At 38.9% G+C, this 23,144-nt stretch overlaps 1 protein-coding gene across 1 annotated transcript in view; it reads left to right on the forward strand.

Moving 5' to 3' along the window:
- SLC26A4 (solute carrier family 26 member 4) overlaps window positions 1-7,211 on the forward strand; it is a 52,221-nt gene extending 45,010 nt beyond the window's left edge. The window contains exons 19-21 of the mRNA XM_049777725.1: window positions 225-370; window positions 3,211-3,294; window positions 7,142-7,211. Of these exons, the coding sequence (XP_049633682.1) occupies window positions 225-370; window positions 3,211-3,294; window positions 7,142-7,165 (254 nt within the window). The 3' untranslated portion in view covers window positions 7,166-7,211. The remainder of the gene's footprint in view (window positions 1-224; window positions 371-3,210; window positions 3,295-7,141) is intronic.
- The last annotated feature ends 15,933 nt before the right edge of the window (window positions 7,212-23,144 follow it).

Raw genomic sequence — 23,144 nt, forward strand, 5'->3', positions numbered from 1 at the left:
GAAGATGAAGGATTTGTACACTAGCGAAAGGGATGATGATGAAACCAAGTGGTCCACTATAAGCACATTTAGTATAATAGATGTGCTCAAAAAAAAGAAACTGGATGGTTTAGGAAATTTTGAAAATGAAGGAAAAATTAAAAGGGGAAGCTACAAAGTATGAGTGTGGGCTGATGTTACAGATATGCTTTCCTAGACACTGATTAAATTTCTTTCTTTCACAGAGCATGTGATAGAAAAACTGGAGAAATGTGGCTTTTTTAATGACAACATTAGAAAGGACATATTTTTCCTTACCGTCCATGATGCTGTCCTCCATCTACAGAACAAAGCAAAAACTCAAGACATTCAGGATTCCATTTTAGACACGGTAAACATTTAGCCTTTTCATGATGTCTCCTAAATTATCAGGATTTCTAGTCACTGGCAAAAATTCTACAACTTTAGGTTTGAACTCTAGGGTGGGATTTTAGACAATTTACTTCATTTGCCATAGTCTCAGTTTTCTAATCTGTTAGTAAAAATATATACTTCTGGGTCAAAGTGGTAGTACAGCAAGTAGACATGCATGCAGACAACCCAGGTTCAGTCCTTGGCATCCCATATGATTCCTTGTGCCTGCCAGGAGTGATTCCTGAGCAGAGAGACAATAGTAATTCCTGAGCATTGCCAAGTGTGACCCCCAAACAAACAAAACAAAAGCACAAACCCACTTCTCTGGGGTGACAGGAAAAGAAAATATTCTTATTTATAGATTGAGGACTTAATAATTCTATAATGAGTTCATTTACTAATAAAAATTGGGCATTAACTCTGTCTTCTTAGAATATAGATACTAATCTTGGATCTTCTATGACTTGTATTTATAAGTATTATTAAAATTCTCAGCAATCTGAAAATTCTTGATTATAAATATTATTAAATAAGATCCTTTATATTGGGGCCCAGAGAGATAGCACAGCAGCGTTTGCCTTGCAAGCAGCCGATCCAGGACCAAAGGTGGTTGGTTCAAATCCCAGTGCCCCTTATGGCCCCCTGTGCCTGCCAGGAGCTATTTCTGAGCAGACAGCCAGGAGTAACCCCTGAGCACTGCTGGGTGTGACCCAAAAACCAAAAAAAAAAAATCCTTTATATTCCTTTATTTTAAAAGTAATCTTAAAAAAAAAAGAGAAAAACGAAAAGTCCCTATGCCCCTACGTAGCCGAGAGTTTATGTGTCCCCAAAAAAACAGAATAGAAGCTAATTTCTCATGGGACTCCTTATTTCATCATTTCTCCTGTCAAATATGGAAGGGAATTGGACATTCTACCCTGGATCATTGGGATATGCCTGCAGGTAGCATGCCTGGTTAAAAAAACAAAACAAAACAAAACAAACAAACAAAATAAAACACCTCCTTTATCACAGACTTTCTCACAGTAAATTTGCGTAACTAGAACATGTGCCAGTAAAAATAACAATAATTGTTCCAGTGACATAGTCTACTACATTTTAAATAATGCCTCCTTTTTCTAAAATAGAATAAGTAGATTTTTATGGTAGGTTAAAATTAATGTTTAAAGTAAAACTAATTTGGAAAACAATAGTACATTATTCTTTTCAGCTACTGTTGGTGAAGAGATTGTTCTATTTAAAGCTACTGGGTTAACTAACCAACCCTAAATACCAATGTTTAGATCTTAAATGCGAAAAAGAAAAGTGATATATAGGCATGCCTACAAATATTTGAGATCTATAAAGACATCTAAAAAACAAGCTATATTCAAGATGCTTCTCTTTGGAAACTCATAAGTTTTTCTAACTTAAAATGCTTTAACTTAAAGGTTACCACAACACAGCAACATCTAGAAACTCTCCAAGAGAGACCATATTAAAAGTAAATAAAACAAAGGTGCAAATTCTTTTTCAACATGAAAATAGTTATTATTTTATACTCTGTTCTGATCCAGTACCTCAGACATGAATGTCACAAAAACCATTAACTAAGATCACTCCACCAGGCTTAGACTCACTCTTGTTTCTAATCAGAAAGGCATTGTGAATGACACGGATGGATTTTTTTGAACTTGAACAGAGATTATAATGAGTAAAACTTACATTATATACTCACTAGTTCAATGGATAGTGAACTAATATATACTTACTGGCACAATGGATAGTAGATTGAGCATTCTTGGGGCCCTGACAGCTAAGGAAATGTATGTGCATCCTTAAGTCCTTAGATGGTCATGTGTCCCTTAGCTATGGGCTTGCTTTCTGAGATTGACCCTTAGGTAACTTCATTGTCAGAATATATTTTATTCTCAAAACAATACCTCTCCATTTCACAGGCACAGGAATTCTAGAGAGTATTTTTGAAGGAAAGATAGGCCATCTGACTTTTCACTGCTCCCTGTAGTACATTAGTAATGTGAACTATGACACACCAGGAAATAATAAGTAGGATCCATTATTGTGGTCATGGTTGTATGTGCAGTTTGATGGTCACATGGCACATGGTACATGCAGTGTAAGTGACAGTAAATCACATCTGTAGTACTTTTCTTCAGTAAGGGTCACATGTATTATGGTCTTTCTAATGCAGCAATAGAATCTTTCTATTCTTTGATTTGACCATAACAAGGCCCACCCTGCCCAGCTTCAAGTTGTAGTTCACCAGTCTTTTTATATCTGAGTAACATCTGACTCCTTTATGTCACAACCATCTTCACAGGGATCTACATCTTTAATTCATTAAAAATCTTCTGCTAAAAATTGTAGTATTTTTCTAACTGTAAACTAGGTTCATAGCTGTCAGTTTCTGTTTCCACTACGACTAATTTCCATCCAATTTATTGTCACCTGTCACACACCCTTCAGTAGGCATTCACTGTTTATTCACTGTTAAACTAAGTGCTCTTAGTCTAGCTATTAAGATAACACCATTGACTACTGAATCATTTAGGCAGATGGGTGACTCATTCAAAGGCGTACACTTCAGAGGTTATGGGTGAAAGCTGAAAAGGAGGTTAGATAATGAAGAATTCTAATAAATTCACACTTGAATGTGACATAATGGTGTAAGAAATTTCTAAAGTGGGAAACATAGCTAACAAAAGAGGAGTATGTATATTATAGATGAGAAGCACCATCAAAGTTTCAAATCATTTTCAGTGGAGTATCAGGGCAGGTTGTTGCTACTATATTTGTAAGTATGTTTCCTTTCTTAAGATCACCCTCATTCAGGACTGTAAAGATCCTCTTGAGTTAATGGAAGCAGAGCTGATGGAAGAAGAACTTGATGTACAGGATGAGGTAAAATACTTTTTATTTTCTTTTCAAGAAATAGAATTTAGATTAGAATTTGAATAGATAAGATGAAACAAATATGGCTATATCTGACTAAACGTATTCTGGAAGGGGCTGAGCAGTGGCATGGAGCAGTAAGGCCTCTGCCTAGCTGTTGCTAACCTAAGACAAACCATGGTTCTACCCCCCCCCCCCCCCGCAGCGTCCCATATGGTCCCCCAAGTCAGGAGCGATTTCTGAGTGTATAGCCAGGAGTAACTCCTGAGCGTCACTGGGTGTGGCCCCTGCACCCCCCCCCCAAAAGTATTCTGGGAGAGGAAATATTTTAATATGACAGAGGGCATAATGAAAAAGGGAGAGTAATGACGTTTTTTTTTGTTGTTGTTGTTGTTGTTTTTTTTTTGTATTCTGGGACACCTGGCAATGCTCTGTACTCAGAAATCACTCCTGGCATGCAGGGGGAACCCTATGGGATACTAGGAATTGAACCCGGGTCTATCCCAGATCAACCATGTGCAAAGCAAATGCCGTACTGCTGTGCTATTGCTCCGGCCCTGGAAAACAAGTTCTTAAATATGTTTTGCCCGAGGCAGAGAGTAATGGTCAGTGACAGGAAGAAGCCAACATACCTAATGCAAGTTTAGGTGCCTAAACTTTCACCTAATTTATTTGCCAGGATCCTAAGACCAGAAAGACAAGGAAAAAGTGAATAAAGGGAATTTCTTCTAAACCAAAAGTTTCATTAGCTTCAGAAATAGTAGAGGGGCAAAAAACTCCTGCCCATTCTTTATGTGACTGATAAAAGCTTTCAAAAAAGATACTGCCTTTATTAAAGACTCATTCTTGGGACCTGAGTAAATAGTACAGTGAGTAGATAGAGAATTTGCCTTGCATGTGGCCTACCTGGATTTGATCCCTGGCAACTTGTACGATTCCCAGAGTAATCCCTTAGCTCAAAGCTAGGAGTAACTCTTGAGCATTGTTTTAGTGTGGCTCCCAAACCACTAGTTTTAAAAGGACTTGTTTCTCTTTTTATTCGGATTAAACCCAGGTCCTCCATATAAAAGACATTTGTTCTTCCATTGAGCCAGATTCTCAAACCTGATCTAATAGAGCATTGGATTATTCATAGAAAACTTGATGGAGTGACTGGATGAATTTTGTAGCTTTAATCCTGAATAAAATGAGACCAACAAAGTTAAGAAAATAGTCACACCCATTATGCTCAGGGCTTTTTCCTGCAGTGCTCGGTGGTTGAAAGGCATGCAGTGCTAGGAATTGAACTGGGTCAGTCATGTGTAAGTCAAGGTTCTTATTCATTGTACTCTCTCTCTGACCCAAGACCATACTAGTTAAAATTTAAAAGATGCCTTTGAAATGGCGCTAGAGGTAAGATGTCTACCTTGCGAGCCCTAGCCATGGAAGGACCAGGATTCGATCCCCCAAAGTCCCATATGGTTCCCCCAAGCCAGGAGCGATTTCTGAGCGCTTAGCCAGGAGTAAACCTCTGAGCATCAAACGGGTGTGGCCCAAAAAAACCAAAAAAAAAAAAAAAAAAAAAAAAGAAATTAAGTAGATTCAGATGAGGATGGTTTTCCTGCCTTTGGAAAAAACTCTTCTATATGAACCAGCTGTAAGGATATCACTCAGCCTTATTTTATTTTGTTTTATTTGAGAGGCTGAGGAGTTAACCCAGCATCAAATATACATGCAATAAGTGTGCCTTAGGCCTGAGCCATCCCTAGCTCTGTCACCAAGCTTTTGTATGAACTTTTCTAATTGCCTTTAAAGGGAATGCATTACATAATTGAAAGTCTCCAAGTATTAGCTATATTTATAAAGTCATATTTGACATATCTCTGATGACCTCATTGGATGGAGAGCTGCCTTTTCAAGCATAAAACTCTCCTATTGAATAGCTAGGAAATATTCAGGAGTTTCCAGGTCTCAACTGAGATTTCTTCAGGAGTCTTGACCTGTTTCTCAGACACAAAATCATCATTGGTCAACAAGGGACACAAAACTATAGTTGGCATTGCATAGATTATGCAATCTATATTAATCTCATCAAGGTATTTCTAATAGTGCAGCTTAAATATGTGCTTATTTTCATAATAATTTTTATTTCATTAAAACTTCCACTTCTGGGGCCGGAGAGATAGCATGAAGGTAAAGCATTTGCCTTGCATGCAAAAGGTCGGTGGTTCAAATCCCAGCATCCCATTTGGTCCCCTGAGCCTGTCAGGAGAGATTTCTGAGCATAGAGCCAGGAGTAACCTCTGAGCACTGCTGGGTGTGACCCAAAAAACCAAAAAAAAAAAAAAAAAAAGAACCCAAAAAACTTCCACTTCTATTGAAACATTAGAGTCATCTAGTCTTAAATATATATTTTGGGGGGTCATACTCAGCAGTACTCAGGGGTTATTCCTAGCTCTATACTCAGAAATCGCTCCTGGCAGGCTCGGGGGACCATATGAGTTGCCAGTATTCGAACCACCATCCTTCTGCATATAAGGCAAATGCCCTATCTCCATGCTATTTCTCTGGCCCCTTAGTCTTAAATACTTTTTATAGAATCTGTAGTTCAAGTAGACTTCCCACTTACATTTATACTATTATATTTTATGATCATTTTTTATTTGCTTTTTTTTGAGGGGTAACACTCCCAGAGATACCAAAGTGTTACTGTATTTTACCTTAAATGCAGAACCATATATATATATTTCTACTAGATGGCATTGTATTGGTTTCAGTTTATTGGTATTTTGGATTTAGAATCTGTCATCCAGCATGTCAACTATACATGGCCCCTAGTGACATATGCAAATATGATAAATATGTTTTCGTGGCCTCATTCCCAGTCCTAATTTTTTTTTAAGTTGGGAAAGGAAAAGATTTTTAAAAGGAGAAAAAAGATAACAAAAAAAGAAAAAAATATTGTGAAAGGAACATTTAACCTTCTCTGGCAAAACAAGATAATGGGCGGGGGGGTCCAGCAGAGAAAACTGTGAAGGAAAGGCATTGGTTCTGGGTTCTGTTTAAATTAGAGGTCTTGGGGCTGGAGAAATAGCATAGAAGTAAGGTGTTTACCTTTCATACAGAAGGTCATCGGTTCGAATCCCAGCGTCCCATATGGTCCCCCGTGCCTGCCAGGAGCAATTTCTGAGCATGGAGCCAGGAGTAACCCTTAGGGTTACACTGCCAGGTGTGACCCCCCCCAAAAAAAAAAACTAAATTAGATGTCTTGCATCTTACCCAACAGGCTCAGGGTACAAAAAAAATGTCATCACTGAGCAAGTCAGTTCTTCCAGCCCTTATAGTTTATGACTAGAGAGAGGGATGGCTTAGTTAAGTAAAACCTTACACATCAAAATTGGAGTTTAAGTTGACATAGTTTAGAGGTATTTTTGATTGCCACATTTCTTGAATAGTGAAACAGAAAGTGACAAGGGTGAGAGCTAAATTGTCTTGAGTAGAGCCCTATCGCAGCTACTTACTGGTGTGGACTCCAAGACAAATGACTCTGACATCATTTTAGAAAATTTTTTCATGTCAAATAGAAATTATTCTTCACAGAGTTGTGAAAATTTAAGTCTGCATGAAAAGTAATAGGAATAGTGGCTTGTTCATGGTAGGTGCTTGATAAATAGAAGTACATGCTTTTGACTAAATTCAATGAAAGTACAATGTGGTACAAAATTCCATTTTGTACTATTTTGTACTATTTTGTTACTATTCTTGGTATAATTCACAGCTCAAAGATATAAGCAACCAACACCATAAAATATATTTGTAAAGCAGAATGTAGGCAGAAGGAGAATTTGCTGACACCATCTTTTCTTTGTTTCCATAGGCTATGCGTAGACTTGCGTCCTGAAAGTTGACAAGTGAACTCAGGAAGTTCCTCAAAGAAAGGACTGCAAGACAGCCACACACCAACGTAATTCTATACAAATATTTTCTGCATTGGCTATTTCTTCAGACTTGAAACCCTCATTCTTTTTTCTATTGAAATAGACTCTTTTGTATGTGCCAGGGATCAAATTTTATGTGAACCATGTACTTTAACACAACTACATACTCTGGATTGTCTTCTTTGACTTTTTTTTTTTTTAAAGAATCTCAGCCATTGTGGGGCCAGAGACATAGCACAGCGGTAGGGCATTTGCATTGCAAGCAGCTGATCCAGGGCAGAAGGTGGTTTGATAAAACAGCGGGTAGGGTGTTTGCCTTGCATGAGGCTCACCTGAGACGAACCCAGGTTTGATTCCCAGAATCCCATATGGTCCCCTGAGGCTGCCAGGTGTGATTTCTGAGTGCAGAAGCAGGAGTAATACTGTGCACCTTCAGATGTTACCAAAAATCCTCCCCCCACCAAAAATGGGAAAAAATAAATCTTTAGTATTTAATAATGAAATATTATATAGAACTATATATAGAACCAAATTCAAAGCTATATAACCAGGCTGAATATTTCAGAAGCATTGATTCAGAGACATGAAACACTAGACATCTTTCTGGTTTATAGTAATAAATTTTGGGGCATGATACTAATCATGGGTCACAATTAATATCAAATATCAATTAATATCAAATATACGATAGGCTACTTTTACATTTAAAAAGTTTTTTTTTTTTTTTTTGGTTTTTGGGCCACACCCGTTTGATGCTCAGGGGTTACTCCTGGCTATGTGCTCAGAAATCGCCCCTGGCTTGGGGGGACCATATGGGACGCCGGGGGATCGAACCGCGGTCCTTCCTTGGCTAGCGCTTGCAAGGCAGACACCTTACCTCCAGCGCCACCTACCCGGCCCTCATTAAAAAAGTTTTAATTTAGCTTAGTTTAATAAAAATTGCATTGTATAGTAGCATATTTAAGTATGTGGAGAAGTATTTGAAATCTCATACAGAATTTGAATTCTCGGGGCCGGAGAGATAGCAGAGCGGCGTTTGCCTTGCAAGCAGCCGATCCAGGACCTAAGGTGGTTGGTTCGAATCCCAGTGTCCCATATGGTCCCCTCTGCCTGCTAGGAGCTATTTCTGAGCAGACAGCCAGGAGTAACCCCTGAGCACCGCTGGGTGTGGCCCAAAAACAAAAACAAAAAAAGAATTTGAATTCTATTGAAGATCATGGTGATTAAAACTGGCTTATTATTTTTTTCTAAAAAGATAAAAATTTTATTATTGACATTATTAAAGCAGAATTATTCCCAAATGTTAGCAATATGTAAAGTGAACTTTAAATTTTGAATGCCTTTCCAATATAATTTAAAATGTCTACATATATTGATGCTCAATCTGATTAAGACAAGACATTCCAAATGAATTTAATATTAAAAAATAATGATTTGGATTATCAATCTTTACAGACTTATGATGGTGTTTATGGCAGATAAAATTGAAAAAATATGATTGTTAATGTATTTAATACACCTAACCTACTGAGTATCATTGCATAGCCAAACTTTCTTAACATGTTCAAAACATATTTGCCTACATCTGGGCAAAATTATCTAATACAATGTCATGCTATAATAAAAATGTTAAATATCTCAGATAAATATGTACATATTATAGATTTACAAAAACACAAAACATTCTGAGGAAAGTTGATTGTATTGTCTTTTTATATTCAGGGATGTGATGCTGGAAGCTCTAGTGCCTATCACCAGTTCAGGAAATGATCAAAAGTCAAAGTACAATTTCTATAGTATATACATTGATTTTGCTTCATGGTAAAGTGAAATATAATTATAGGCCAAAACATTGAAAGTTAGAGATCATCTGTATAAAAATTTTAAAAATTTATACTTTAATTTTGAAATATTTTATATATATTTTTGTTTGTTTGTTTTTGTTTTTGGGTAACACCCGACAGCACTCAGGGGTTACTCCTGGCTCTATGCTCAGAAATCGCTCCTGGCAGGCTCAGGGGACCATATGGGTTGCCAGGATTTGAAACTCTGTCATTCTGCATGCAAGACAAATGCCTTACTTCCATGCTATCTCTCCAGCCCCTGAAATATTTTATATTTTTAACTTGGAGTGCCAATAATTTTCTAAGTATTATGTGAAATATAGGTTTTGGTCCCATGGACTACTTCTGTGTATTTCACACTGGAAGAAATAAAATTCTATTTAATTCCTAGATGAATATTAATATTCTCAGCTGATATATTGCCTTGCTTTACTGAAAATTATATTGTTCCTTTAGCGCAGATGTGTGGAATCCCCAAATGTTTTGGCTGGAGCTCTTTTTTTCTTCTTCTTAAATACAACCAGAAACAAGTCATCTACTTTTGGAGGAACATAATTGGTGACCATATCAGACTGGTTGACTAAAAACATCATCATCCCCATCTCACAAAGCTTCATATTGGTAGTTGGGTGAAATGTAATGGATTGTGATGGTTCACAATGCTTTCATGTGCATGGTCAATTAAAGTTATCTTTAATTGACTTAGAGCAGATTTCTCATCATCATGGGAAAAACATAAATAGGATTAGTACTTCATTTTTCAAAGTAATACTTTATATGGCAATAAGCCATATTTCAAAAGAACAAGTATAATAGTCTTGCAGAAAATAGATGAATACCTCTGTTTAATAGAGGAAATATGCACTGTTCATTTTTCAATTAGTTGAAGGGAATACCAAAGTTACATTTTATAATAATGATATAGTCTTATACAATCTTGAACTATTTTTGTAATCTACCTAACTTATTTTTCTTTTTCTTTTTTTTTTTTTTTTTGTTTTTGGGTCACACCAGTTTGATGCTCAGGGGTTACTTCTGGCTAAGCGCTCAGAAATTGCCCCTGGCTTGGGGGGACCATATGGGACGCTGGGGGATCAAACCATGGTCCTTCCTTGGCTAGTGCTTGCAAGGCAGACACCTTACCTCTAGCGCCACCTCACCGACCCCAACCTAACTTATTTTTCAAAAACACTAGGACTTTTGTGATTTCTAGGCCTTTTGTAACTAGTAAGTGTGCTTTTTAATACTGTATGATCAATGGAGATTGTACTTGAAACTCTCATCTTTGATTCTACTTGAAATTAAAGATGTATTTTGTAATATTTCATGATATAAAATTTCAGTGTTGCATATGAATTTTAAAACAAAAACCAAAACAAATTGTGTGTGCACATGTATTTGCACTTATATTTGTTAAATGTCAAATTGTCTTTTAAATGACTCATGCATGCCCCTTCTGAACCAAGCTATTACAATGAATAAAATAACTACCATTTTAAATTTGCTGTTTTATTGATCACCATGTTGGTGTACTGTTTATATTCTCACTACCAGTTGTTTGTGTGCCATTTTTTGTGAGTAGTCCAATGTAATGAACAATGCTATTGTTGAATATATGTTAATCTTGTAATGTTTTTCATATTGGGGCACAAGTGATAGTGTTCTGAGATTGCTCCTAGCAGTTTTTGAGGACCATATGGTCCAGGAGATTAGCAAACAGAGCATGTGGTACATGGCTTTAAGCAATTTCCTGGGCCCAAATCTTGTGAATGGGGAAGGAGGGTGTTGGGGCCATACCTGGCAGTTCTCAGGAGCTACAAATGACCCTGCGTATGGGGGTTGCTTCTTGTGTTTCTTAAAGGACCTTGTGGTTGGTGCTGGGGATGGAACCCAGGCCCCCTGCTTGAAAAGCATGTGTTCCAACACAATGTTTACTCTCTGATGAAAATCATGTATTCTTACCCAAATGTTAATATTTTATTTTGTATGGTAGCTTTTATTATTTTTTAACATTTTTATGCTGATATAATAGACATATCAAAAAGATTCTAAGCATAGTATAGCACTTACATAATTTTCACAAAACAAAGCACCAGTGTGGCCAGCACCCAGACCAATAAGAATAATATAAACAGTATCCCCCAAAGGCTTATCATGGTCTCTCCACATAATTGCCCCATGAAAGAATTACTCTCTAACTCATCTTTTTTTTTTGGGGGGGGGTGTCACACCCGGCAGTGCTCAGGGGTTACTCCTGGCTCTGTGCTCAGAAATTACTCCTGGCAGACTCAGGGGACCATATGGGATGCCGGGATTTGAACTATCGTTCTTCTGCGTGAAAAGCTATCTCTTTTTTGGACTTTCTATATAGATGGAGTAAAAGAGTTCTCACTTCCTTTCTCTTCTGTCTCTTACTCTTTTTACCAAATGCTATAATTTTGACATTCATTTACGTTGAGGCAGATAGCAATTATTCAAATTTTTTTTTTTACTGAACATAGTATTCAATTATCTGAATTTACTACCATTTAATTTCCTGTCCTAGAGTTTGTAGATGTTTGTATAAATTTGGCTTTCATGAATAGTTTTGAAATATATTTCTGCTTGGAAAAACAGTGATGTTCAGGTAGGTGACCCACTAGCATTTCTAGGTCAAGTAATCTAAGGTCAATGGAAGGATTCAAGGATGCTGTACTGGGAATTACTGAGACTACACTATTGGTGCTTGAAAGCCTCCAGGTTTTCAGCCAGTGGTTCTTGGAGACTATGTAGTTCTGGGGATCTAATGCTACACTACCTCTTGGCCCAATGTTTTTGATATGCATGAACATATGCACATAATTCTATAATGGATTCCAGGAATGGAATCTCTGGGTCATATATATAAGTACTACTTTAGTAGATACTACAGATAGTATCCAATATCTACTGCAGACTGTTTTCCAAAGTCAGCAAATTTATACTTTCATCAGCTGTGGACTAGGATTTTAGTTGCCACATATTTTTTATTCCAACATTTGGGTAAGTGCAACTTTTTTTACTTGAGCTATTTTTGTGTATGTGTAGAGTAATACACTCTGGTTTTAATGTTCATTTATCTGATGTCAAAAGAAGTTGAGTAACTTTTCACATGTTTGCTTTAATTTAAATATCCTTTTACATAGATCATATCAAACTGGTTTCTTTATGTCTTCTACTTTTTTGTTTGTTTTGTTTTTTGGCCATAGCTGGCAATAGTCAGGGCTTAATCCTGGCTCTGTACTCAGGACTTACTTCTGGTATGCCAAGGATCGAACCCTGGTTAGCTGCATTCAAGGCAAGCACCCTACCTGCTGTACTATTTCAGCTCTTCTTCTACCCTTTTCTTATTGACATGTAAGTTTATATGGATAAAGATACAAATAATTTGTTAGAAATGCATATTGGTCTTATTCTATTTTCTGGAGTGCCTTCTTATTATTTTTTAATTGACTTTTTTGGGAGGCCACACCCAATGATGCTCAGGGGTTACTCCTGGCTATGTGCTCAGAAATCGCTCCTGGCTTGGGGTACTGTATTAAATGCTGGAGGATCCAACCGCTGTCAAAGCAAACACCCTACGGCTGCGCCATCTCTCCGGCCCCTATTATTTAAAATATATTTACCTCCCTATGATAATGAAATATTCTACATTGTTTTTAAAGCTTCCTTTACTTCTTACACTTAGAAAGTATATATTTTTTGTTTGTTTATTTGTTTGTTTTTTTTTTGTTTTTGGGCCACACCCAGTGGTGCTCAGGGGTTACTCCTGGCTGTCTGCTCAGAAATAGCTCCTGGCAGGCACGGGGGGACCATATGGGACACCAGGATTCGAACCAATCACCTTTGGTCCTGGATCAGGCAAACGCCGCTGTGATATCTCTCCGGGCCCAGAAAGTACATCTTGAGTTCATTTTTGTGTTTGGTGCAAGGATGAAAATACATTTTGTTCTCAGATGGGTAACCCAGCACCTTTAATTGAAGAAACCCATTCTTTTACCTTCTTAAATTCAATGTTATCTATCACATGTTGGCTTATTGTATAAGTTTGGATCTTTTTTTAGATCAACATACTTTGTTCCATGTTCTTACTTTTCTGTTCTTAAAGTTTATACATCACTTTTTGAATTATAGTAAGTTTTTAGCAACTCCAGATATTTGGAAGTATAATTTTCTCATTTGTTCTTTTCTGTCATATGTGTATTTTCATTTACATTATGTGTTTTATAATTAGTAGAAATTAATCAAAGGCAAATTGCTCATAATATATCAAATAATACTTTTTATTGACTAACAGAATATGATGAACCCACAAGAATTAATCATGGCTTTGTTTATTAAATAATAGAGAAAGTATAAGAGCAAATTTTGTGCTTGTTTGCAGCTAGAAAGGATTATAAATTTCAATTCACTAATGTCTTTCAATAATAGCCTTATTGCAAATGCTGGTCAGTTAACCATATACTCTTTTCCAGATAAAAGTTTCTTTCTTACTTATTGACTTGTGGTGAATTTAGCACAGCAGTATTTTTTTAAACCAATTCCTCAAAGCCTGTAAGATATACAAGAGGAGCCTATATAGCCTTTTATATGCTGACTCTGAAGTATTTAGGTGAGTAGGAGAGATCTGGACCATTAGAACACACTTGTGAGCTCATGACCTTTGCTCTATAAGCTCCCAATTAAGAGGGTAAAGAAAGGAAGTGGTGAGAAAAGGGGCAGAGAGGTAGATGGGACCAGATTATAAGGGGCCTTGTATACTACGTTAAGGAGCTTGAATTTTATCCTTTCTTCTGGTAAGAGATAAAAGCAAAATGGCTGGGTTACATTACTTAGCTAATCCAATCAGATGACTTGGATACCTAGAAATAAATTCAGAAGGTAAAATTAAAGTAGAGATGAATGAAGCTTTTGTTGTTTAGTTTCCAAGTAAAGGGTAAGAGATGAAAGCAGGCATATTAGCTTTTGTGATCAAAAAAAGAAAAAAAAAAAAAACCAATCCACCAGAAAGCTTGTTCTATGCATGAGTTGATTTCCATAGTTTATTCCTTTAATTTTACTATTTTATTATCTAAAATTATATGAGACATTACTTTTATGATCATAAAAGTATGTGCTATATTAAAATATTCAAGGCAAAAGTAAATACTGATTTGAAATTGTAGAGTTAATATTTTCTTATAAGCATTTTGCTTTTTCTATGTGGGAGTTACTGTGTTTTCTGGTTTGATTTGCGTATTGAAAACTTTTAGTTTCTAAGACAGATAAGAAATGATTGCTAAATATTTCTTATTCAACCAGTTATTAAATATCTATGACAAAATGCAAGCTGTGGTCAATGAGTACTTTGTGATTGCTGCCAACCTGGCCCCAAAGAATTTGAGGCCTTGAATTTTTGGGAAGAAGGGGGTGGCTCCCTTTTCCACTCACTCTTCTTTGTATTGGACTAGACAGAGACATAGTCAGACACAGTCTTATGTGGAAAATCTATACTCAGGAAAGAAACAAATTGTAAGCCAAATACACCTGCTTAAATAGTTGAGGAAAATTTTTCTTATAGTCCAACCTGCTTTTCATTTTCATTTTTATTTCTGTAGTTTCAGTGATCCTGAAGTGCAATGTTTACTAGCCCATTAATCTAGCTCTTCGGACCGGAGCTTTTCAGTGTCCTCCTCTCATCCAATAACTATGGCTCATTTCCTTGCTCAATCATTTGAGTGTGTGTCCCTCCCTCCCTCCTTTCCTTCTCTCCCTCCCTCTTTTCCTTCCTTTCCGTCCTTCCCTCCCTCCTTCCCTTCCTTCATTACCTCTCTCCTTTCCCTCCCTCCCTTCCTTCCCTCCCTCCTTCCTTCCCTCCTTCCTTCATTTCCTCCTTCCTTCCTTCCTTCCTTCATTTCCTCCTTTCTTCCTTCCTTCCTTCCTTCATTTCCTCCTTTCTTCCTTCCTTCCTTCCTTCCCTTTCTTCCTTCCCTCCCTCCTTCATTTCCTCCTTCCTTCCTTCCCTCCTTCATTTCCTCTTCCCTTCCTTCCCTCCCTCCTTCATTTCATCCCTCCTTCCTTCCTCCCTCCCTCCCTCCTCCCCTCCCTCCCTCCTCCCCTCCTTCCCTCCTTCCCTCCTTCCCTCCTTCCCTCCTTCCCTCCTTCCCTCCTTCCCTCCTTCCTTCCTTCCTTCCTTCCTTCCTTCCTTCCTTCCTTCCTTCCTTCCTTCCTTCCTTCCTTCCTTCCTTCCTTCCTTCCTTCCTTCCTTCCGTTTTTGGGTAACACCCGGCTGTGTTCAAAGGTTACTTTTGACTCTGCACTCAGAAATAGCTCCTGGCAGGCTCAGTGGACCATATTGAATGCAGGGATCAAACCCAGGTTGGCTCAAGCAAGGCAAACAACCTACCAGCTGTGCTATTGCTCTGACTCAGTGTTTCTTTTTCTATTTTATAAAAGACATAGAACTCAGCACTGGATTGATAGTCAGTGATAAGCAGACAGTTTCTCTTCTTTTTTATTTTTCCTTTTCTTTTCTTTTTTCTTTTCTTTTCTTTTTTTTCTTTTCTTTTTTTTTTTTTTTTTTTTTTTTTGGCCACACCCAGGGGCGCTCAGGATACTTCTGGCTCTATGCTCAGTAATTACTCCTGGCAGGCTGGGGACCATATGGGATGCTGGGCATCGAACCCAGGTCATCTGCATGCAAGGCAAATGCCCTATCTACTGTGCTGTCATTCCAGCCCTCAGTTTTTCTTAAGTAATGTTCAGTTCAATGTGGGAGATGACTTATAAACAAAAAATCAGTCTGATAAAACAGATGATAACAGGGGCCAGAGAGATAGCACAGCGGTAGGGCGTTTGCCTTGAAAGAGCTGACCCAGGGACAACGGCATCCCATAGTCCTTGTGCCTGCTAAGAGCTCTTCCTTCCTTCCTTCCTTCCTTCCTTCCTTCCTTCCTTCCTTCCTTCCTTCCTTCCTTCCTTCCTTCCTTCCTTCCTTCCTTCCTTCCTCCCTCCCTTCCTCCCTCCCTCCCTCCCTCCCTCCCTCCCTCCCTCCCTCCCTCCTCCCTCCCTCCCTCCCTCCCTCCCTCCCTCCCTCCCTCCCTCCCTCCCTCCCTCCCTCCCTCCCTCCCTCCCCTCCTTCCTTCCTTCCTTCCTTCCTTCCTTCCTTCCTTCCTTCCTTCCTTCCTTCCTTCCTTCCTTCCTTCCTTCCTTCCTTCCTTCCTTCCTTCTTCCTTCTTTCTGTTGTTGGGCCACACCCGGCGGTGCTCAGGGGTTACTCCTGGCTGTCTGCTCAGAAATAGCTCCTGGCAGGCACCGGGGACCATATGGGACACCGGGATTCGAAAACAACCACCGTTGGTCCTGAATCGGCTGCTTGCAAGGCAAACGTCGCTGTGCTATCTCTCCGGGCCCTAGAAGCTATTTCTGAGCAGAGAGCCAGGAGTAACCCTTAAGCGCCGCCTCCGGGTGTGCCCCCCCCAACAAAACAAAACAAACAAACAAACAAACCAGATGATAACAACTTGTGGTAGAGACTATAAGGCAACAAAGTAGAGCAGTGATGGAGGAATAATGGAGGTAGAAAAAGTACTCACTCTGAGAAGTAACATTTAAGGAAGCAATTAGCTCACAGTGCTAGGGACAATTGTGCAAGTATAAGGAACCACCAGGTAAGTGCCCTGAGGCAGGAGAGCTCTTGACAGAAGGGAATTGTCTGGAAGTGAAAGATCAGCAGGATTAAAGACGTTGTCAGTGTAGGGTCTTAAATAATCAAGAGTTTGTAATGGAAACACATTGGAAATTTAAAAATTGGGAAACTACAGGATTGTTAATTTTCAATCAAGCTCTGAGAGAAACTCATTTCTCTTTGCAGAGAGTAGCTCTCAAAACACACAACCATCTGGTCATTTTGGTTGTCTCCCATAGAAAGATCTGGGTAGGTAGGGGCCAGAAGAGCTGCATAAATTTTATATTTATTAACTTCTGACTAGTATAATGTGAAGAGAGCAAAGCAGAATTATACTTCAAGTCTTGAAGCAGGAATAGGAAGAAAGCTATGGTGGAAGACCAGAGAAAATTTGAGACATATTAAAAAGAAGTATTTAGTGACTTAGGGTTGGAAAGAGAACAATAGGTCAGGGGGTTGGCTTGTATGCGACCCACCAGCCTGGGCTCAATCTCCGGCACCCCATTCAATCTCCCAAGGTCCAAGGCCCATCAGGAGTGAACCCACTGTGCAGTCAGGAGAAAGGCCTGAGTTTACTGTTTTTATTTTTTTGGTATGGATAAAAAAAAAAGCAACAACAACAAAAACTTAGTGATCAGATTGGGGGAATAAGGGAGGAACTTTGATGTTTGGGGATCCTGGATTGAACAACAATAATATAGATGTCAATGATACATGAAACTGGGGGACGTTGTAGAGGGAGAGTCTGAAGTCATTGGCAGGTCCATCTTTTTTACTTAAAAGTGGCCTCCTTGGGGCCGGAGAGATATCTTGGAGGTAAGGCATTTGCCTTGCGTGCAGAAGGTCGGTGGTTCGAATCCCGGCATCCCATATGGTCCCCTGAGCCTGCCAGGAGTGATTTCTGAGCGTAGAGCCAGGAGGAACCCCTGAATGCTTTCGGGTGTGACCCAAAAACAAAAAACAAAAAACAACAACAACAAAAAAAGGAAGGATTTGCAGCCTCTCCAGACTATTTTAGAAGACTTAAAGGGGCATGTATATCTCCTTCGAATATTTCTTTAGATGCATTTCTTTAATAAGTATTAAAAAATGTATAAAAGGATTTGCATAACATGTATATCACAATAGGTTTGATTATACCGTAGTATAAACACAATATACCTATATGTACTTCAGAGCTTGATGAGAAAAAATTTTCAAAAATTTCAGTGACACAAGAAGAAAGGTTTTTCTTTTTCTTTTCTTCTTGTTCAACATTTACAGAGTGCCATGGTTCTTTGGGAGATTTTCTTTTAAGTCAGGGCTCGGCATTCTAGGCTGCTTTGATCTTTGGCAACTATAGCTCAATACACGATAATCTTGAAAATAAAAAGGGAAGTAAAGTCAGTAAGAATTGTGAACCGGGGCCAGGCGGTGGCGCTAGAGGTAAGGTGCCTGCCTTGCCTGCGCTAGCCTTAGACGGACCATGGTTCGATCCCCCGGCGTCCCATATGGTCCCCCAAGCCAGGAGTGACTTCTGAGCACATAGCCAGGAGTAACCCCTGAGCATCACCGGGTGTGGCCCAAAAACAAAACAAAAAAAAAAGAATTGTGAACCAGCACCTGAGCAATAACCCAGCAGGTCGGATGTTTGCCGTGCACAAAGCCCAGCTGGGTTCAATCCCTGGCATCCCATTTGGTTTCCTGAGCTCACCAGGAGTAATCTCTGAGTGCAGAGCAAGGAGTAACTTTGAGCATCACAAACAAACAAACAAAAAAAGAATTGGGAACTTGCTCTTAAATATTTCCACCAAAAAGCAATACTCAGAATTTTCACTCATATTTCACTGGCCAAAGTGCGTGCTCTGGGCAACTCTACTTCAAGGGGCTAAAAAAAACCCACCCTGTATAATGTTTAATATCTAGAAAGAGAAAGAGATTTGAAATATTGCTGGGCACTAATAATTTTTGCTAGGATCCTTTACATGAGATTGAGAAAATTTCAAAAGACTGTATCAAACAGCATAGAGAATGTGAGGAGAGATGGAACTTAAACTATCAGAGAATACTTCTTTCCCTATTTACTGTTGTTATGTGTGTGTGTGTGTGTGTGTGTGTGTGGAGAGGACACAAGAATCTTAGTATTGGACATGGTATATTTAAGATGCCTCTGTCCAAGTGAAGGTATCAAGTAAACAACTAAGCCAGCCAGAAACCAGGTCTGGTTTAAGAAATAAATTTAAGGGCCCGGAGAGATAGCACAGCGGCATTTGCCTTGCAAGCAGCCGATCCAGGACCAAAGGTGGTTGGTTCAAATCCCGGTGTCCCATATGGTCCCCTGTGCCTGCCAGGAGCTATTTCTGAGCAGACAGCCAGGAGTAACCCCTGAGCACTGATATGTGTGGCCCCAAAACAAAAATAAATAAATAAATAAATAAATAAATTTAAGAAATGAAAAATAAGTAAATAGCCATAACTAGCTATTTGGGTACATGAAATATAAGTCCAGTCTAGACAGGTGTGGTAGAAGAAAAAGCCTGTCTCAAACATAGGCAGGGTGGGGGGATAGGGGGCATTGGTGATGGGAATGTTGCACTGGTAAAGGAAGTGTTCTTTTTATGATTGAAAACCAACTACAATCATGTTTGTAATCACGGTGTTTAAATAAAGATATTGTTAAAAAAATGTGTAAGAGGATAATTAGAAGAGACCTGTGAATAAAATTCTGCTATGGATAAAAGGGGTAAGGAACAAAAAAGAAGACTGAGAATGGGGCCGGAGCTGTGGTGCAAGCTGGGGTCTGCCTTGCACATGCTAGCCTAGGATGGACCTCGGTTTGATCCCCTGGCATCCCATATGGTCTCCCAAGCCAGGAGTAATTTCTAAGTGCATAGCCAGGAGTAACCTCTGAGCGTCACCGTGTGTGCCCCCCCACAAAAAATGAAAGAAAACAAAAGGAGAGTGAGGAAAAAGGGAGAATCAGGAGTGACACTGTTAAGAGAAAGAGAGAGAGAGAGAGAGAGAGAAAGAGAGAGAGAGAGAGAGAGAGAAAGAGAGAGAGAGAGAGAGAGAGAGACAGGAGAGAGAGACAGGAGTGACATGCTTGTCCCAGATATTGACAGGAGGTAGTGGGGAGGGAAACAGGAACACTGGTGATGGGAAATGTTCAGAGGTGAAGGGTGATATACTTTATAAGATTGAAACTTAATCATGAACAACTTTATAATCATGGTGTTTAAATAAAGGGGAAAGAAAAGAAGAGTGACTCAGTTAAAATGAAAGAAAAATCATTTTAAGAGGCATGTTCTTAAAAGGTGTAGTATGGGAACATTGTATGATGAAGCTTTATCATTAAAACATTGCAAAAGATGATGCATCAATAAAAATGGAACGATATCAACAAAACAAACAAAAAAAAGAGGCATGTTCTTGCTTTCAAACAAAGCAAACCCCTTCACTTGGGCAATAGAAACCTTCCTTTTCAGTATTTCAATTCTTTCTCAACTGAGTGGTGTCAATTAATGGCAAAACATTTCCTAGTTGACAATTCCCATTTTGCAAAAACAAAACCTACCTCTTCCATTTTTCTCCCCTAACTACTGTATCTCACAACACTCCATCTATCGTCTATTTTTAGTTCCTGCAGGATTTCAAGTTCAGCACCCCCACACTTAACTTTGCCTCTGTTTGGCTGATTTTCTTCCAAATTTTTCTTAAGTTCAATTTTTAAACTTTTTTATAGCATGTCCAAAGCAGAAATGCTAATAAATCACATTTCTTTCTCATGGTCCTGGAGCTTAGGAAATCGATAATTATGGCTCTGGCAGATTTGGTGACTGATGAGAGCCCACTTCAGGACTCATAGAAGGTGCTTCCATTGATGGAAGGAATAAGGACTTGGGGTCTTTCTAAACAGTCCCTTTCATTAGAGCTCTGCTCCTGTGATCCAATTTTCTCTCTCCAAATCAAACTTCCAAAGGTCTCAACTCCTGTGCCTGGAGAGACAGCCACTGTGCTGCTTTGCTTGCAGAATGCCTAGAGTAGATTCTTTAGGACCAGATGGCCTCCTGAGCACCACTAGGAGCAATCTCTGAATACACACACACACACACACACACACACAACACACACACACATGACCAGGTGGCCTCCTGAGCACCATTAGGAGCAATCTCTCGAACACACACCACACACACACACACACACACACAACACACACACACACACGAAGGCTCAGACACAATAACATGGAATCAAGAAAGAAACATAAAAACAAAATGTTGTAATGCAAATGTCCCTAGCCCATTAGTTTCTTGTTCTCTTTGAAATGATCTTCTCAGATACCAGAAAAACATTGACATCAGCATTGTCAATGTTACTTATCACATAGAAAAAAACTTGCTAAAAAAAACACTATTCGACTCCTCCGCACTTCCCACTAAGTTTCTGTCCCCCATGGCAGCTGCCTGTTCTTCTTTCCCCAAAAATGTTCCTCCTACAGCACATAAAACTCTTTGGCAGTCTTCAAATCCCCTCTGTTCACAACAACACAAAAGTTCTTGGAGAAGCAGATATACAAAAACAAAAGGGCCAGTTTAGCCAAACCTGACCAAGCATATCACCACATTTTCACAAGAAATAGGATTTCCCAGTTGCTCTACTTATTCCCTAGGTCAGAACCTCCTGGGATCTGAGAATAAAATGCTTGATTTGTAATTTTCTCAGGTATATTTTTATTACAGGTCAAAAGCTTAGTTTCGAGGAAGACAAAACACATTAATATACACACAATGTCTTATTACCACTGCGGTTTACTTTTGTCAACATCTAATTTTTTGTGAAATAGTATATTTATGGGAGATTTTATTTACCTGTAGTTGATGCCACCTAGTGGACATCATTTCCTACACAGTTTTGACTTTTAATATTTTTTATCTGGCAAAGATGGTGAGGATGAAGATGGTTACTTTTCATTATGTTTGTTATGCTTATTATGTTAAGCACTGCTAATTGTGATAATAATCTATTTGTATTAATAGACTTAAATAAAATTAATCATCAGAATAACTGTGAGAGGTGAGAACAACTGTTCCGTTTTGCAGAAAATAGTAACAAATTTGGGTTTAATGTCTAACGTCCCAGAGGAAGTAATGGCAGAGCTGAAATTCCCAGAGTCAAAAACATTATTGGCAGCGATAGTAAGAAAAAAAGTCTTGCCTTGCTTGTGAAAAACGTAGGTTCTATTCCAGCACAACAGGGGTCCACCTCCTACCAGAGTCAGGAATAACCCCTGAGCTTCTCTGCTGTTCCACACCCCTACCTACTCAAAACCAAACCCCTTAACTGCTATGTTAAAATATTGAATCAATTCTGGTGCAAGATTTCACTACAGGGATCGGAGGAGAGTTTAGAAATTAGTGTGCTTGCACAAGGACCTAATTCGAATCCTTGGTACTAATCAAGGTCATTTAAGCACCACTAGTTATAGCCCTACTGGCTCTCAGTACTGGTGGAGTCAGTGAGACATCATAAGAAACCTAGCATTGAGCATCCAGCTTGTTTGGCCAAATATTTATTTGGAATGGTTCTCAAGTCCTCTGGGCACTTCTCTGCCAAAAGATTCAGTATAATGTGCTTTCATTATGAGAGGTTGTTGATGTGGTTTAGCATCTGAAAGCCTTTAAATACTACCAGTCCCACTCTCAGGAGGCAGGACAGGGGAAGGAGAGATAGCAAGCAAAGTACTTGCCCTGCAGGTGGCCAATCCAATTCAATTCCAGGGCACACCACATGATGCCTCAGCCATTGCCAGGAGTGATTTCTCAGTGCAGAGGACAGTACTCCTGTGTCTGATTTCAAAACAAAAACTTCCCCCACCCCCAAAAAAAGGATGGTAAGAGGCAGGTTAGTTTTAGTTGTTCCACTATTGTATTACGAAGGTGCCAAAGAACTGTCTTGCAAGGGACACTAGGAAAATAAGGAGCCATTCTAAAGTCCTTTGGTTCCCCTGAACAAGGCTGAAGGGAACCAGGCTTATTTTGTTGTTGTTGTCCTTTGTTCAGGAAACTCTACAACAAATTAGAAGCTCATAATCTGATAATCTGTTTTACTCTATTATCCTCTAGCATAGTCTCATAGCAGTTCAATTGTACTCAGCTAATCTTTTTCTGTTATTTGGACCATATATGTATGTTGTTTTGTACAGGGTTTTCTATGTAATTCAGGATATCTAGTCATTCAGAGATATCTTGTCATAACAAAATGTCTCAAACTGTAGGGATAACATAAATTTATTTCTTCATGGACCTGGAAGCTAAAAGTGCAAGGTCAAGGTGCCTGTATGGTTGGATTTTGGTGAGTTTTTTTCTTGAATGTCTTTTTTTTTTTTTTTTTTGGTCACATCCGGCAGCGCTCAGGGGTTACTCCTGGCTCTAT

Source organism: Suncus etruscus, chromosome 1 (assembly GCF_024139225.1).
Source record: "Suncus etruscus isolate mSunEtr1 chromosome 1, mSunEtr1.pri.cur, whole genome shotgun sequence".
NCBI lineage: Eukaryota > Metazoa > Chordata > Mammalia > Eulipotyphla > Soricidae > Suncus > Suncus etruscus.